Source organism: Ictalurus furcatus, chromosome 27 (assembly GCF_023375685.1).
Source record: "Ictalurus furcatus strain D&B chromosome 27, Billie_1.0, whole genome shotgun sequence".
NCBI lineage: Eukaryota > Metazoa > Chordata > Actinopteri > Siluriformes > Ictaluridae > Ictalurus > Ictalurus furcatus.
This window is the reverse complement of record NC_071281.1, coordinates 13,373,559-13,390,886: the sequence shown is the minus strand read 5'-3', so window position 1 is coordinate 13,390,886 and position 17,328 is coordinate 13,373,559. Positions and strand designations below refer to the sequence as shown.

General features: G+C 41.4%; 1 protein-coding gene across 1 annotated transcript in view; it reads left to right on the top strand.

Annotated features, from left to right (window-relative positions):
• lgr4 (leucine-rich repeat containing G protein-coupled receptor 4) overlaps positions 1–17,328 on the top strand; it is an 81,840-nt gene that overhangs the window by 29,289 nt on the left and 35,223 nt on the right. The window contains exon 2 of the mRNA XM_053616534.1: positions 11,496–11,567. Within this exon, the coding sequence (XP_053472509.1) occupies positions 11,496–11,567 (72 nt within the window). The remainder of the gene's footprint in view (positions 1–11,495; positions 11,568–17,328) is intronic.

The window sequence follows — 17,328 nt, the reverse complement described above, 5'->3', positions numbered from 1 at the left end:
ATCATGTAAACACCTTAATCACAATATTGTCTTATTCAGAATAAGGTCAGTAATTAGATAACTGCTCTCCATGTAAACGTAGTCAGAGTCTCGATGTGTAGTGAGCCAGGGTCCTAACCAGTGCCCAAAGTCATGTACACGATGTACTGATTCACGACCTACTGAACTAGGGAGCTGGTTTAGACACGCCCACAATAAATTGTAAAAATGATTATTGGCATATACAATCAAGAAAACATTATTATTATTATTATTATTATTATTATTATTATTATGAATATGAATCTAATGGTAATCAAGGCAGATTGTTGCTGTTTGTTTGTCTTGTTAAGTCATGGAGACTTGTATATCTCATGCTTTTATATGTAATCAAGTTAAAGTAGAGACTAGGGTTAGCTAGCCTGTTTTGCTCCTTACTTTTTGCTACACTTTTTGAGAAGTCTAAGCAGCTTCTATGAGTCATTGTGTTGTTGCAGCTGGAATGTGCTGGATTGAACTCATGGACTCTTACTGATGGGCCTTAATTTGTGTTGTATGATGTGTTGATAAGTTCACTCACTGTAATCTCACAGCAAACTCCTCCAAGGCGTCTCCTCTCCTCCACGTTGGGGAACACCACTGAGCTTCTGACTCTTGGGTGGAGCTCCTGCTTAGAAAAACACCATCTTTTATTTTCATCATTCCAGTTGTTATTCTCCACACATCTGTCAGCACCATAGCATGGGCCTGTAGGGGGCTTGTCAATCATCCAGCTATTGGCACGAACGGATGGGCATTTTGTGGGCAGCGGTGACTGCCAGGAGTCTCTGTCGTGGTCACGCCGGGGTCCCGTTGGGTTTCGCGGGCACACACCAGAAGGAAACACAACAGTCCTGCCAACTTCGGGAGTTCAGATCTACAGCGTATTTGAGGAGAGACGCACTTTAACGTATCCCTAAACGTGTCATTTAAACTATTAAAAATAATTGATGTAATAAAATAGTCAATTTTTTTTTTTTGTAAGGAATAAAACAGCGTGTTGTTATAACAAATGAATCAGTGACAGGGTGGTGTGATTGGCCTGAGCAGCATGAAGTTACCCTGAAACTGATTACTTTCCTGTAGCAGCATGCCCTGAAGTGTTCTACTCCTCTCATGCCACAGCAGTTTGCCTGTCATTACATATTTTATTCATTGAAACATGACACGTCATACTTTTTATCCATTAACAGTCGCTTTTGAAACGTCCGTGAAACAAGACCGCTCCCTCACAAGCCTCGTATTTAATAAGACAAAAAAATTACAGCTTGTCATGTCAAATTCTCTGTGTGTCTTAAATCTACTGCATTGGATTCAGTACTCACTGCTCGGCCGTTGATACAGCACGTACCGATCGGTACACGTGTGCAGCATGAATACAATCCGGACATACTAGTCCTTCCTGGATTTCACGATTTTGCGATTGCAGAATTTAATGCAAAATCAAGCACACTCCGCAATATTCGGATGAGCTTGGAATTTTTCAGAGTTACTGCCGATTTTCCACAGATTTGGGCCAAGATGCGTCACGTGACGTCATCACAACGTACATCCTCTTCAGTGTGCATGCTTCGAAAAGGAATACAAAGGTAATACTAAAGGTCCCATTTACCAGCAAACATCACTGTCAAAGTCCCCCCCCCCCCAAAACGAAGCAAATTTCTTTGCAAATTTTGGAAAAACACCGCAGCAAATCAAGCATCAAGCGTCCACGAAATCCTGTACTGACGGACATACTACATCCTCCATGTTGGCATTGTCACGTGACCTATGACGCCATAATAACCGCAAAAACTTAAACGCTGTGGTAATTGTATTTTCTTGTTTAAACATTAAACAAGTTAACAATTTACTCAGGTGTTGTTAAACAAGCACGGTTTAACCACAAGGGACAACGTTTAATATCTATAGCACTTACACTTAAAAAGAGCCGACACACTGCTTCAGCTATTGTTCATTCTGACAGCTCTTCCGCGCCAGTCCCGTTGCCTTATGGGATAGCGCGGTGTCCATTGGTTCCATACTCCCGAATCTCAGCGGAAGCAGTAGTTCACCCGGGTATTTCTCACCTACTGTTTTATGAATACTGAGAAGTTGGACATACTACTCCTTTTGGCGTACTGCTGTAGTATGGTATTAGGGATATTCGGACACAGCTTCTTCCATCCTGAAGCCTTTCCATTGTCAGAAAACAGCATCGTCGTTCGTGTGTTTGTGTGTGTTTATGCGAAGAACGAAGTCCGTTAATATAAACCTGTCTAATTACAGTAGACGTTACTGTCAGCGCTTCTGTTGTAGAAAATTAATCAATGCTTTCCGACCAATGAGAAAAGCCAAACACGGAGACATGGAAAGACTGAAACATAAACACTCACTTCACCAATATTTATTCGAACAATCATTTTCCGTAACACTTTTTTCCATTTGCTTTTTATCATTGCACAATACAGCTTGTATTTCATCTAAGAATGTTCCTCTTGGTATAATTTGAACTTCTCAGGTTTATGCAGGTTGTCACTTAGAATATTTACACGAACGATGGACAGGAACGCCACTTCTTCGTATCACTCGGGCTGGAAAACCTGCAGAGGTGTGTGTAAAGGCTTTGTTGAGACTTGATGTGGTCTTGCACTTAGACTAACAGAAGGATTTTCTTATTGTCTGTGTGTCAGCAGTGTGTTCTGCGTTTGGAGACAGCCTGTCTGTAACACTTAGGGTGGTCCTCGCTCATTTCACGAAGGTAGTCATTTAAAGATAAATCCATGACATGGTGTCATTTCTTCTGGAGCACGCAGCACCTAGACGTGCAACTCTAAAACGCTAAAACAGGATGTCATCGGTTATGTATTTAAGGGAAGTTGGCAGGAGCAGAGGTCAGTTTAAAGGCTCACTCGCTCATGCCCTGGGACTTTGTTTCTCTATCTTTTTTTTTTTCTTTATACGCACAGCTTTTAATTTCATCTACTGCTTGTTAGACAAGTGATCTTTTTCCTGATGAGCTTTGACAGCACACAGCGCTTTTCCCATTATCTCAGTTCGTGTGGAGGTTTTTAGCTCTTGATTGCATTTGTTTTCAGGCCATGACAAATGAGCGCTGGAGTCATGTGTTTACAGCTGTAATCAGTGCATTTTAGGACTGTTTTGGGTTCGTCCAATTGGTTTGGATGGGTTGCGCATGCAGCTTCATCTGGAATTTGTTTGGCCCAAGCCCATGGTTATTGCCCAGGAGTAGGATTTCATGATCGTGTTTAAAGTGACATTCCAGTGTTTTTAACCTAATATATGGATATCCAGGGCATCTGTAATGTATGTCTGAGTACCCTGGACAAGAATTTTTCCCGTACTGAGCAAAGAACAACAACAACAACAACAACAACAACAATCTGTTTCCTTGAAACTCACTTATTATGGATTTCTAAGGGCAGGTACTGAATTCTGTTCATTCTGTTCAGTTTAAAATAATCAACTATATAACATGAATTCGACATTACCATCTAAAAAAATAACGCATCTAGCATGAGAAAGTTGTGAGAACAAATCTTAGCAAGGCTGTTCCTACGGAGTTTCATCAAGCGCTCATGGAAATGAAAGCTCTTAGAAATTCACATAGTGGTTTTTGCTAACTGCTACTGCAGTATAATTTTCGCCAAACAAAGTCTTTGTTTAGCACTTTACCAACACTTCTGAGGTAAATGTTGATCTTCCTGATGCCATTGTCTCATTTTCTCTGTCATTCTACCTTTACGTTGTTTGTATACCACACTTAATGGCTGTGTGCTAGCTACCTAAATCCTTAGCCTCACTTAGCTAGCTTGTACTCCAATTTATCGTAGCTCAGATTATATGTAACATTGAAGCAAGTAGTTGTTTTTGTTGTTATTATTATTTTTTTTTTTAACATTCTTATGGTTTTTGTCTAATTCACATAGTCATTATATTTTCCATAGTGTTTGTATAAAAGACTAAAAGGCTGGTCTAGCTGGTTTTAGCTAGTTATTGCTAGCTTGAGCTAGCTTGAACTCATACTTTCAGTTGCCTTGCAGTCGTGTTTTCACGGCTTTCACCACTTTTTCCTCTGCATTCTTCCCTCTGCAACAGTAGTGAACATCTCTGAATGAAGAATTCATGAAAATAGGATTCACATGAATGTTTATTGTTGCCTTTAGAGCTCCAAAGCAGAATTTTGAATAAACAGGTTTTCTGTTCTTAATACAAGGATACGTCAAGATTATTATCTGAGGTATATATAGATACAGAGAAATGCTGAATTATTATTACTATTTTTTAGCACTTAATCCTTTCCTTAAGCACCCCTAACTAGTATATGGAAAAGAGATATTAAATATACACGAAAGAGAGATCAGGAGTCTGATTGTTATGAGGTTGATTAATAGCTGACCGGTGCGACCGGTGCATGGCCTCTACATCTGCCCCCATCTGTGTGACTGCTGCAGCCCAAAGTCCCTGATGAGGAAAACGGCTTTAGAGGCCCAGAGATTGCATTCACAGACCCACACACACACACACACACACACACACACACTTAGCTAGAATACACGTTCTCCTAATCTTGCCTCTGGCCATCTTCGCCAGCAGTGCAGTGATAGCAGCCTGGCCTGGGGCTGCGGGTTTAGAAGTGTGTGTGTGTGTGTGTGTGTGTGTGTGTGAGTGAGTGAGTGAGTGAGTGTGTGTGTGAGACAGAGAGAGAGAGAGACAGAGAGAGAGGGAGGGGCAGTGTACAACACATAATGTATCCAATAGACCACCAGGAGTGCAGCACAAATAGGGGCCCAGTGATGCCACCAAGAGCAAGAAGAAGGAAGGGAAGAAAGAGAAGAAGAGGAGAAGAGATAAGACTAGTGCTACATGGTCCACTGAAGGGTAATTGTGGACCTGTGTGTGAAGAAAAGGACAGGGGGACTGAGCAGGGGTCATGGCTCTAGGGGGGATGGGAAGGCCCCTTTCAGCAGCCACTTTTTGTGTTCATGTGAGTGTGTGTGTGTGTGTGTGTGTTGGGGGTAGGGGGGTAATCCGATCCTCAGTGGGGTCCAGAGGCCCTCATGCACATATACACTTTCAAGACGGTAGAGAGGCCTGTCAGTGAAATCCAAGATGGCGACTCTCCTCTCTGTCCTCCTGTCTCTGTTTTCTTCCTCCAGTCCATTCGGTGGGGGATTCGGCTCATTAGCTATCGTAGGATGTTTGTTCAACGCTGTTGTGTCCCGGTTTCCACGTCTACAGCCCAGCACTGTGCTTTAGAAGACAGAGAATGGATTCGTAATCAAGATCTAGGGCCCAACAGCGCACAACGCCGCTGAGACCTCTACAATGTGCCCACATTGTGAAAGAGTGTACAGGAAGCTGATGGAAAATAGTCATTTATTTTTGTTTAAGTTTTGTTACAAAACCTAATCAGGTGATCTTTTTCACTGTAACAATGTACAAATCAAGAGTGTGGGTGTAGGAACTGCGATAATAAATGCCATGATTTATTTTTTTTTCCTTACAGTTAACGTCACCTGACTCCTCATTGTAGATGTTTACATGCACAGATTTCGATCAGTCTGAATGAATCCACTCTGATTTCCCAGAAACCATCAACACAACTATACTTGAACATATTGCCAGTTTTAACCAGTTAATAACCAATTAATAAACAGAAGCTTGTCCTGTCAGCAAATGGTTGATTTTTAGAGATGCACCGATATATCGGCCGATAATTAGAATAGTTTAAAAACATCCGATGATCAGGGCCGATTATATCCTGTCAATCAAAAGAGTGCGGGGAAAACACATCGATTTCATGCTGGGTGTAAAGATGATGTCTCTCGTGTGGAATGACGACAAAACTGCAGTTTGTAATCTCAGTAATCTCTGCACCGCTATAATTTTACACCGGACGCCGCAGCAAGGATGCGGGAGTTTCGGCGTCGAGTCAAAAATTTTTTTGCCACGCTGTTCGCGCCGAATTAAAGCACCAGTACACGGTTGAAAGATTCTAATGAAGATGAGTTGACAAAAAAGTATATATTGCACAGAAAAACAGATTTCTAGAGTAGTATAGTTCATATCCAGTTAATGTTAATATATAAAAAAGTTGATATTATATATTACCAGTTTGACGTTCAGTGATGAAGTAGAAATGCTTCTGTTAGTGGAGAGTGAATGTGAAATCTAACAGGAGGTTTTTAGAATTCAGTCGATGTTAATATGGATTAATAACATTCAATAAGTTAAGAAATCTTACTTTAATCCTCAGAATTGAGTTCATGTGTTATTGTTAATGTGAGTAAGGTGTTTTCTGTTCATGAGACCAGTTACTGTGAAACAACTTGTTGAAATGGAGAGAATAAAGTTTTTATTTGCATTTCCTTCAGAATTGTGGAATTAATTATTATTAATTTAAAAGAAGGCATAAAAGGCAGAACTATCGGTATCGGTATCGGTATCTGGCGATATCACACTGAATAATCGGTTATCGTATCGTCTGAGAAATTTAGTATCGGTGCATCTCTAGTAATTTTATCTAAGCATGTTACCTGATGTTAGTCTTAGCTAGTTTTAATACAAACCTAATCCAAATGCCTTTACAATTATTTTTTTTTTAAATCTTAAAATATTTTGATTCAAAGGCCTGAGTGGCGATTTGTCATTCCTGCAACAGATTTGCATATCGATTGATCGAATGGGAATCTCGTACAGTGAAGTTGTTACAGTGTCTGTTGTTAAAATCAGTATACAAATAAAATTGAATGAATGGAATAGTTTGCCCATTAATGCATTATAAACTGTATGTAAGTGTAGCTACTGCTGCAGGTTTCTTGCTCTCATATTGCTATATCAGAGGAAATCTGGAAAGTTTATGGTTTTTCTCCAGGGAGTGTTAAGTCAGGCATCATGTTATTTAAAACTCCAGGCCATGACACATCATCACTCAACCCAGAAGATCTGAAGGCGAACTGAAGTCTGCTTCTTTATAATATTAACTGGATATTCTTTTCCAAGCCGCATTTCAGTGACCACGGCTTGCAGCTGCAGTTCGCATGTAACTGTTAATTACTTTTCTTCTTCTTTTTATTTATTTATTTTTTTTTTTTTAAAGAATGGCCCGATTGTGATCAAAAAGAGCGCTGTCCATAATAAAAATGAACATACCGATGTCCATTCCGGGCTATTATTATAGTGTATATACGTTCAAATCCAGCGTGTTCAACCTGCTTGTACAGCTAAGTGGATGAGCGAGGAATTAAGAGAAAGTAAAAGAAATGCAGAGGAAAGTAGACTTAGGGAAAAGTGACAGGATAATTGAAGAGACATGAAGGATGGAGACAGGAGAAATATGAAAACGTGATGCTACAGACAGATATAAAGCATGTGTTGATAATGTTAATATATATTAGTGATGGGTTCGTGTTATGTGTTTTTGTGTGTTTGGCGCCTTATGTGGATTTTTGTCGTATTTGCCCTACAGTCCCCTCCGAAACTATTGGAACGTCAAGGCTAATTCGTTTGTTTGTGCTGTACACAAAAGACATTTGGTTTTGAGATCAAAAGATGTATGTGAGATGAGTTTATGATTTCAGCTTTTACTTCCTGGTATTTGCATCTTTATGTGTTAAGCAACATAAAAAAGAAGATACAGTGATTTTGTATCAGACCAAATACAAAAGTATGAGGTGAGCAAAAGTATAGGAACAGATAAGATAACACTTAATATTTGGTTGCATATCCCTTGTCTTATAATACATATAATATCTGTAGCATCAAGCCTGTGACTCACTGACATCACCAAATTGTTGGTTTCTTCTTTTGCGATGCTTTTTCCAGGCTTTTACCGCAGCCTCTTTCAGTTGTTGTTTGTTTCAGGGGGTTTCTCCGTCCAGTCTCCTCTTCAGGAGGTGAAATGCTGCTCAGTTGGGTTAAGGTCTGATGATTTACTTGGCCAGTCTAAAAAATTCCACTTTTCCCCCCTGAAAAAATCCTTTGTTGAGCTGACTGTGTATTTTGGATCACTGTCTTGCTGCATGATGAAGTTCCTCCCGATTTGAATGCATTTCTCTGTAAATAAACTCCTGTAAACGTCAAAAATTCATTCTGCTGCTACCATCATGAGTTCCATCATCAATAAAGATTAGTGAGAATGTTCCAGAAGCAGCCATGTAAGCCCAGGCCAAGGCACTACCTCCACCATGTTTCACAGATGAGCTTGTATGTTTTGGATCCTTTCTTTCTCTACACTTTGTCCTTTCCATCGCTTTGGTCGAGGTTAATCTTAGTTCCAGAACTTTTGTGGCTCATCTCTGTATTTCTTTGCGAATTCCAATCAGGCTTTCCAATTCTTACTGCTGATGAGCGGTTTGCAACATGTGGTATGTCCTCAATATTTCTCCTCGCGAAGTCTTTGAACGGTGGATTGTGATTCCTTCACCCCTGCCCTGTGGAGGTTGTTGGTGATGTCACTGACTGTTGTTTTGGGGTTTTTCTTCACAACTCTCACAGTGTTTCAGTCATCAACTGTTGTTGTTTTCCTTGGCCGACCCATTCAGTGTATACGGGTAAAAAAACAAATGGAATTGGCCTTGCCGTTCCAATAGTTTCAGAGGGGACTGTGTTTGTTTCGTTTTCTTTTAATAAACAACAACCTTCCCAGGTACATCATAAAAACGGATGCTTATAGTGAAGTAGAGAATCATAAGAGGATAGAGAGACATGAAATGAAAAAGATATAGGGAAAAGAAATCTATTTATAAAGAGAGAGGTGCATAAATAATAGAGAGACTGGGAAAGAATGAGAAATAGAGGGTGAAAGAAAGGACAGAGAGATATAGTAAAGAGTAAAGAGAGAACAGATGTAGGGAAAGTGAAGTAAAATCATCTTTAGTTAGAAGGATAGCAAGACAGGGAAAGAGCAATAACGTGTTACAGAAGGTGAGAGATTTTTGCCTTACAAATGTAAGGCAAGCGAAATAGAGAGTTCAAAAGAGAGAGAGAGAGTGGATAGAGATAGATGGAAGAATAATATAAGAGAGAGAATGAGAAAAAGGAAGACACTTCTACATTTTTGTCATGCTGCTACATGCTGTACCACCTACAAGCTGTGTGTCGTTCCTCAGAGTCTCAGAGAGAGAGAGAGCGAGAGAGAGAGAGAGAGAGAGAGAGAGGATGGGGGAGGGGCAGTTGGATCTCGAGGCCTTTGTTTGGGGTGTATTTTTTGGTCTGTAAAGACCCTCAAGTTAGTGCAGGCTCTTGGAAACACGTGAGCTGCATTTCAAACGAAGAGTGGAAACAGAGCAGCGCCTGTACACTTCTGATGTCATACTTGCATGACAAGAGGAGTAGATGATCGTGGTACAGTATCACGGAGCAGCTCAGTGCCAGCGATCACATCTCCGATAAGCTCTCGTTTAGGATTCCTTTCTATTATTGTAGCGTAGCCTCTTCATCTCAGCCGCTGATCTCGAATCAGGTCTTATCTACGCTCCCGAGCGTAGCGCTCTTGAACATGTGAATCAGCAACATCAGCTCGAGGAGGCAGGTTGGGCTGTAGCTGTATCTGATACAAATAGATCAGATGGGAATGGAGTGGGGGATAGAGCGTGTACTCACAAACAAATGTTTACCCGCTCAAGGACGGTGAGGACTGAGCTCTTAATTGTGACTTATGTGGTGATTAAGATTGGAGGAAAGCAGACAGCAGTGATTAGACATATACACGGCAGTGTCAAGTGTTACGCCTGAGATTTACTGGAGGTGTGAAAGACCAGAGAAGTCGGCTTTAAACATGTCTGTCTTAGGTTTTTTGCTTAGAGAGGCCACCACATCTGATTTTCTTCACATATCTGATCTTTTTTTTTCTTGAAGTCTAAACACCAAAGCAATTACATCGAACCAAATCTTTTCACTTCTGGGTTTGGAAGACACCCAAATCCAGTTGCAAACATGTGAGCAAATCATTATACACCTACTGAATATCAGATTCAAAATCAAACAAGTGGAAAAAAGATAAGTGTGCAAATATTTGAGTTCCAATAAATATGACCAAAATTTTGTGGACACCTGAACATTACATCCATATGCGGTTCTTCTCCAAACTGTATAGAATGTCTTTGTGAGATGTAGCATTACAATTTCCCTTTACTGGGACTAAGAGGCCCAAACCTGTTCCAACATGACAATGCGCCTGTGCACAAAGCAAGCTCTGTGAAGACATGGTTCGCCAAGGTTGGTGTAGAAGATCTCTGCTTGCCTGTCTGACATCTCGGACTGGATGAGGGAACACCATCTTAAGCTCAACTTGGCAAAATCTGAGCTGCTCGTCATCCCAGCCTGCCCCTCAATCAACCACAACCTCACTGTACAGCTCGGCTCAACCACGCTCAAACCAACCAGGACAGCCAGGAACCTTGGGGTGATTTTTGATGGCAGCTTGACAACTGCACGGTCCTGTAGGTTCATTCTGTATAACATTAAGAGAATCAGACCCTATCTCACCGAACAGGCCACACAGCTAGTAGTCCAGGCTCTTGTCATATCAAAACTGGACTACTGCAACGCACTACTCTCAGGCCTCCCAGCCAGCTCCATCAAACCCACCCAAAAGATCCCACGTCACACCCCTCTTAATCCCCCTCCACTGGCTTCCTGTAGCCGCCCGTATCAAATACAAGGCCTTGACGTTCACGTACAAGACCTTGTCTGGAACAGCACCGCCCTACCTCAACACTCTCCTGAAGGCTTACGTTCCCTCACGCAATCTGCGATCGGTTAACGACCGACGCTTAGTAGTGCCTACTCAGCGTGGCTCAAGGTCCCTTTCCAGAACCTGCACACTAACCGTCCATCAGTGGTGGAATGAACTTCCAACCTCAATCCGGACCGCAGAATCTGTCACTATTAAAAAAAAATAAACAGCTAAAGACCCACCTCTTCCGTGAGCACTTAAATAACCACTAAAATGCCAACCCCGTATTATCCTTAAAAAAAACAAACCTACTCTGGCTCTTACACCTCGACTCTGCACACTTTACTTCTCTAGAACGCAATTGTCCTACACTTGATACATCACTTTGCTTGTATTTATTCATATGTAAGTCGCTTTGGATAAAAGCGTCTGCTAAATGAATAAATGTAAATGTAAATTTCAAGCGTTCAGTTTGGCAGACGATGTTGCATCTTTCTAGAAATAGATGCTTCAAATGAACAAGGTTATTTGACAATAGAACAAGACTGTTTCAAGCTTGAAATGAGTAAAAATGTCTAGAAATGGGTTTAATAATCTTCTATTTGGTTTACTGTAACAGGAAATACTAGATACGTTTGACTTATCTTCAAGATACGTTCATGTTCTAAGACAGAATTTTTTGCAGTGTACGTCTCTCAGGTCTCCCCAGTCCTCAAATTATAATCACAGGCTTGCAATTAATATATGGAAACTACTGAGCATGTCTTCATGTGTTTTTTTTCTCTCCTTCCCGTAGTGACCTCAGCATGAACAACATCACGGAGCTTCCTGCGAATGTGTTCAAGAACCTGCCGTACCTGGAGGAACTGTAAGTCCATCGTGTCTTTGTCTTCCCATCGTTGTTTCTGTCTTCTGTATCACTCGTCTACAATGTCTCGTATAGCAACAGGTTTTATCGATACTAATATATAATCATTTCAAACATTGTACTGTATATATTATTATAACATCAGCTTAAATGTCTGCAACCTCCTTGTCAGTGCAGTATAAATACATACCTGAGATTTTCAAATGTCTGTTTTTTAACTTCCGTTTAATTAATTCTTTTGATTTAGCATTATGTTTTGTATTGGTGCCTTGTTACAAGACACTCTCATTTTTAGCATGGAGTTTATTTATTTATTTAAAAAATAACTTTTTTGCACACTGTGACCATGGGGTCATGACAATAATATTGCAATAAATATTTTTTTAACGTTATAATAAAAGATAATAATAATAATAATAATAATAATAATAATAATAATAATAATAATAGGGCAGGCTCAACCGTTAAGGCTCTGGGTTACTAATCGGAAGGTCGGGGGTCGGCCAAGCTGTCACTGTTGGGCCCTTGAGCAAGGCTCTTAACCCTCTCTGCTCCAGGCGTGCAGTATCAAGGCTGACCCTGCGCTCAGACTCCATCTTTCTTAAGCAGAAAGTCTGCTTCTCTTTTTTACGCGTACTGTACGTGCGACACAAATTTTATCATCAGCAGAGTACTGTACGTGTCCCAGCCAATTTTTCTATCCGTGCGTGCTTTGTACGCGCAGGTCGCACATGCGCATTTAATTCTTTTGCACTATTTAGTTGTTCCACACGGTGGTGACAGTGACCCGGGGCCCGTTGATTCTCAAGGTAGTCAAAGAAAAAACTGATTAAAAAGAAACGAGTGCTGGTTAGAAAGTACCCACATTTGTATAATTCTAGCCTTATAGAGTGTAAGGATTTGTATACGGGTGCTAATCGTGGCGAGAGATTGCCCAAGCATTGTTCTCAGTGTTTTTGTGATTCTTCTCCGTTGTCGTCCTTCACACCAAAAGACCTGCTTTACTGCTCCGTACTGATTCTTGTAGGCCAGGAGCGGTAGTGCAAGTTGTCGTAATGCGCATGCGTCGACCGCCCGCATACCCGTACATGTCAAATGGAGTATACTTTGAAAGGCTATTCGTACGAAAGGCTATGCTAGCTTACGCAAACCGTATGAAGTATACCAGAGGCTTTACAAGCTGGGATATACAAAAACCCAGCTTAAGAGTTATGGCTCTGGATTACTGAGCTGAAGGTCAGCGGTTCAAGCCCCCGTATGACTAAGCTGCTACTGTTGGTGCCCTGAGCAATGCCCTTAACCCTATCTGCTCCAGGGGTGCTGTGTCATGGCTGACCCTGCGCTCTGACCCCAGCTGGGGTATGTGAAGAAAGAATTTCACTGTGTATATGTGACAAATAAAGTCTTATAGATAATAATAAGGGAGAATTTCAAATTAAATATATTTTTAAAAACAAAACAAAAGACCTAGTATTTAAATTATATAGTATGTTTTAAGGTATGATCTAATCGTAGGTAAATAAGGGTTTACTAAATTATTAAAGTATGTAAAAGTATGCATTGTTGATGATATTGTGGTGAATTTTCAATTCAATATTTTCATATCAGCGACCTCTCTCCTCTTATGATAATACTTTTAACATAATCACTGATTCTTGTTTTTTTTTAACCTAAAAGTTACTTGAAAAGAACCGTAAGTCAGAGAACATGAAGTTTTCTTCACACGTGTATGTTCTTTTCCACGCTGGTGAACTTTGCCCTGATTCGTTTATTCGGCCAGAGCATGTGCTAATGCGTCTGAAAGTGCACCGGCTACGCGAGTCTAATCTCCCGCTGTGCATTTGGCTCTCCCAGTCACTCTGCGTCTGTCCGTCTGCGCCGGCCCGGCGGTGTGGGAAGCGCAGATATCATCTGTCTACCTGATAGCAGGTAGCGCCACTCCCAGACGGCCCCGATGACCAGCTCCTAAAAGCCGGCGCATTGTTATCCTTCGCTTTTCTTCTCTTCCCTCCTCTCTTCTTTTCAGAACAGGAGTGTGTTTTCTTACGCCCGCTCACGTCTTTCAGCCGCCCCAATCTCTGCGCCTTCTTTCCCAAACACGGGGCCTTCAAGCGCTTTGTCAGAGAGCAATTTACTTTTCAGCGCTTCGTGCCGAGGAATGCGAGGCAGGAAGGAAAAGGGCAAAACAATGGTTCCTGGGACAGACAGAGTTCAGGAGGACGGGGTTTTTTTTTATTTATTTTTTTTTAAATACGTACATTCATTTTCGTTTGTCATCGCTTCAGCGGGTACTAAAGGGCTCAACGATCATGGGTCATGAGTTCACGATCATTCTTCTTCAGCCCTGGATTAGTGAAAGACAGACGGGTTTAAAGAGAGAAAGATGCATGAAGAGTCATCTCTGTCGTTTCATTAGTGTAGTCATTAGTGCAGCACTCATTACATAACAGTTTGTGTGTGTGTGTGTGTGTGTGTGTGTGTGTGACCTGTGGCTGTTGTCCTCCAGGCAGACTTAATGAGAGGGAGGGACAAACCCACAGCACCACAGAGAAACATTCTCTACCTCAGAGTCACGCAATACACACACACACACACACACGGAATGCTTGATTTTGCTGCAGCGTTCTTCAAAATTTGCGTGTCTTGGCCCAAATCTGCTGTCATTTTCAAAAATGACAAGCTCCTCAGAATATCGTGTAGAATACTTGCTCGAATTTGCGTTAATCACAAAATCGTGAAATCGTGGAAAGACTGGTCTAGTGTATCTTGATACATGCTGTGTATCGTAGAAATGCTTTCTAAGACAGCAAAATGATTTGTTTTTGTTGTATTACACATTGAACGATTGCTTTTAATTAATGCATTTCATTTTTTCGAAAGGCAAAAGGAAAACAAACTCGCTTTTATGCCCCAATCCGAAAAAAAGCTAAGCTTAAGTAATAAGAACTGGAAGAATCCAGGCGGTTTCAGTTTTTCAGTTCCGCGCGCCTGGTTTTCACCGAAGTTCATTGTTGGTTTCAGCCAAGAATGAGTTGTTTGATTCGTATTTATGTTCGAAGTATCGTGGACCTTCAGTTTGACTGACAGTCGCGACATTATTTCTAACTGAACACGCAACCGTTTGTTATTACACGACGGAGCCGAGCAAATGGAAACGGTATTTATGAATATTAATCACTGTCTCGATAGAAATACCGATTTTGGCTGCGTTAAAAGAAAAGGGGGAAAAAAAAGACATAATTATTTATAAGCAGCCGTAATTTGTCACGATCAGAATTCTGTCCTGTGAAATGTCAGGCTATTTTTGAACTCCTTTCTCTTGAAAGTTTGCTGCACTAGTTTAGGAGTTGTGTGTGATTTCCTAGCAGCGTTCCCTCAGCGCTGACTTACAGCACAGCTGTTCCCCAAGACGGCGTGTACGGCCGAGCCCAGCGACCACAGAACCCAGATTACATGCGCTGGAGGCAAATAAAGATCAGGGATGTCGTCTCCAGAGCCCAGAGAATCTAACCGCCCTGCACAGAGGAGCGTGTGTGTACGTGTGTGTGTGTGTGTATGTGTGTGTGTGTGTGCGTGTGTGTGTGTATGTGCATGACCCTAATCGGTGGCTTTGAGACTCGGCCAACCCAGACCGAGAGTGAAAGGCCATGAGCTGTTGTGTAGCTCGTGTGTATAGAGCGGAATACACAGGACTACCAGATGTGTTAGCGCTCGCTGCACATTTACTCCCACATACATAAACAACAGCTTTCAAGCTTTCATGGAAAGCAAATGGGAACGTAAACATGCATTTGCTTGAGAAATCCTTCCACAGTCTCGTTTCTCTGTGTAAATGTGTGTGTGTGTGTGTGTGTGTGTGTGTGGTACTCTGAACCTCAGTGCTGTAGATCTGCACCCCTATGATCCTCCTGGCTGATAAGATGCTTCTGTCATGTCCTCAGCCTCGCTGTTAAAGCAGCTTTCTTCTCTGCTTAACCCTCTCTCTGTCTCCTTGTGAACGTCACACACAGAGGACAGTGCATTCAGGATAAATTCACACGCTTAAAATTGATTTGCACCCACCTGGACTCGATAACAACCACAACCACATTCACAGTATATAAGGACTCGCAGTTCACACCCTTCATACCTTTGCGAAGTATAAGCTCTGTGTCGATTTTCCTCCAGTCGTTACAATGCCTTTGCTTGTTGATTGTTTTGACATTGTTTCCTCGACTTGCTCTTGCCTAGCTTATGCTAGTTTATGCTGTTTGTTAATCACCTGACCTTTACCTGCCCCTTGACCCTGACCTTGAATCTAGTTCTTGTTCTGATTGCCTGGATAACTAAAAACCTGTCAACCTGCGCTTGCGTCCTCGCCTGCATTCCTGACAGTTACAACATGAGCAGCAGTAAACATTACCGTGCTAACAATGCAAATACGCAGTTCCAAACAGTTCTCAGTTTAACATCTAGTGCCATCCATCCATCCATTTTCTGTACCGCTTATCCTTACTGGGTCGCGGGGAACCTGGAGCCTGTCGCAAGGGGCATGGGGCACAAGGCGGGGGACACCCTGGACGGGGTACCAATCCATCACAGGGCCATCTAGTACCAATAATAGCATTGAAGAAAAGTATGAAAAGTGATTTGATGATATTGAAGGACTCATTTCACGTTCGACGGACATATTTACATCGTGGACTACGTTCCTGTTATGGTACTGGTATTGAAAATTTTGTATTATACCATTTCCAGTCATTTTTTTTCCATAATGAATCTTTGTGTCACAATAATAAATAAATATTTCGCATCTTCAAACGTTAGACGTTATGGTTTAAATCAAATGGTAAAAATCCCAGTTAAGTGCATTTCAGTTTCCAGGTTGTTCCAGGTGCTTCACCACGCTCGGAGGAGAACACTAGGCATAAAATGAAAGAAAAAAGGGACTTTATATGGCTCCTGGCACAGCTGGGATTCAGATGTAGAGCTCGACATGGCCTCTCTAAACACAGCGCACCCTCAGGGCTGGGAAGTGTGTATAGCATAACATAGAGATATGATATGGAGTCTCCAAGTCTAGAGCCCCAAAAACTTCTTCCTTTCATGCAGAGGAAGTGAAAGAGAGAGAGAGAGAGAGAGAGAGAGAGAGAGAGAGAGAGAGAGAGGGAGGGACGGGAGGTACACTGAAAAAAGGGAATATGTTGTCAGTCAGATTTAAGAGAATTTATTACAAATAATTTACATCAAAATATTACGTTTCTCATCAAAATATAATTTAACCGCTTATACTAAATTGTATTTAAACGTGTTTCTAATGACTTGTTTCGGTTATGTAGAGTGAATGTGATCAGTTCACATAGTATTAACATGATCCAAATATGTTATGGGAGGAAAGACTGGTATTAAAATGAACTTCAGTAACACAAGGGTGGTGTAATAGCACTGTGAGAAATGATTCCGTCTCACAAAGCCAGCATCGCCGGTTCCATCTTCAGCTCGGGTAAGCATGCAGGCTTCGGTTTTATTCAGGGCTCTGAAATGACATGATCGAATCATACTGGAGCCACAAAAACAACTTGTGTTAATGTAACAATTGAATGACGTGGAACCGGTGTATACAATATAAGGTTTGTAGCACTGATGGCAGAAACTGCATATTTACTCCGATCAGCCATAACATTAAAACCACTGACAGGTGATATATTAGAGATATATTAGGCAGCAACTGAACAGTTAGTTCTTGAAGTTTCTGTGTTGCAAGCAGGAAAAATGGGCAAGC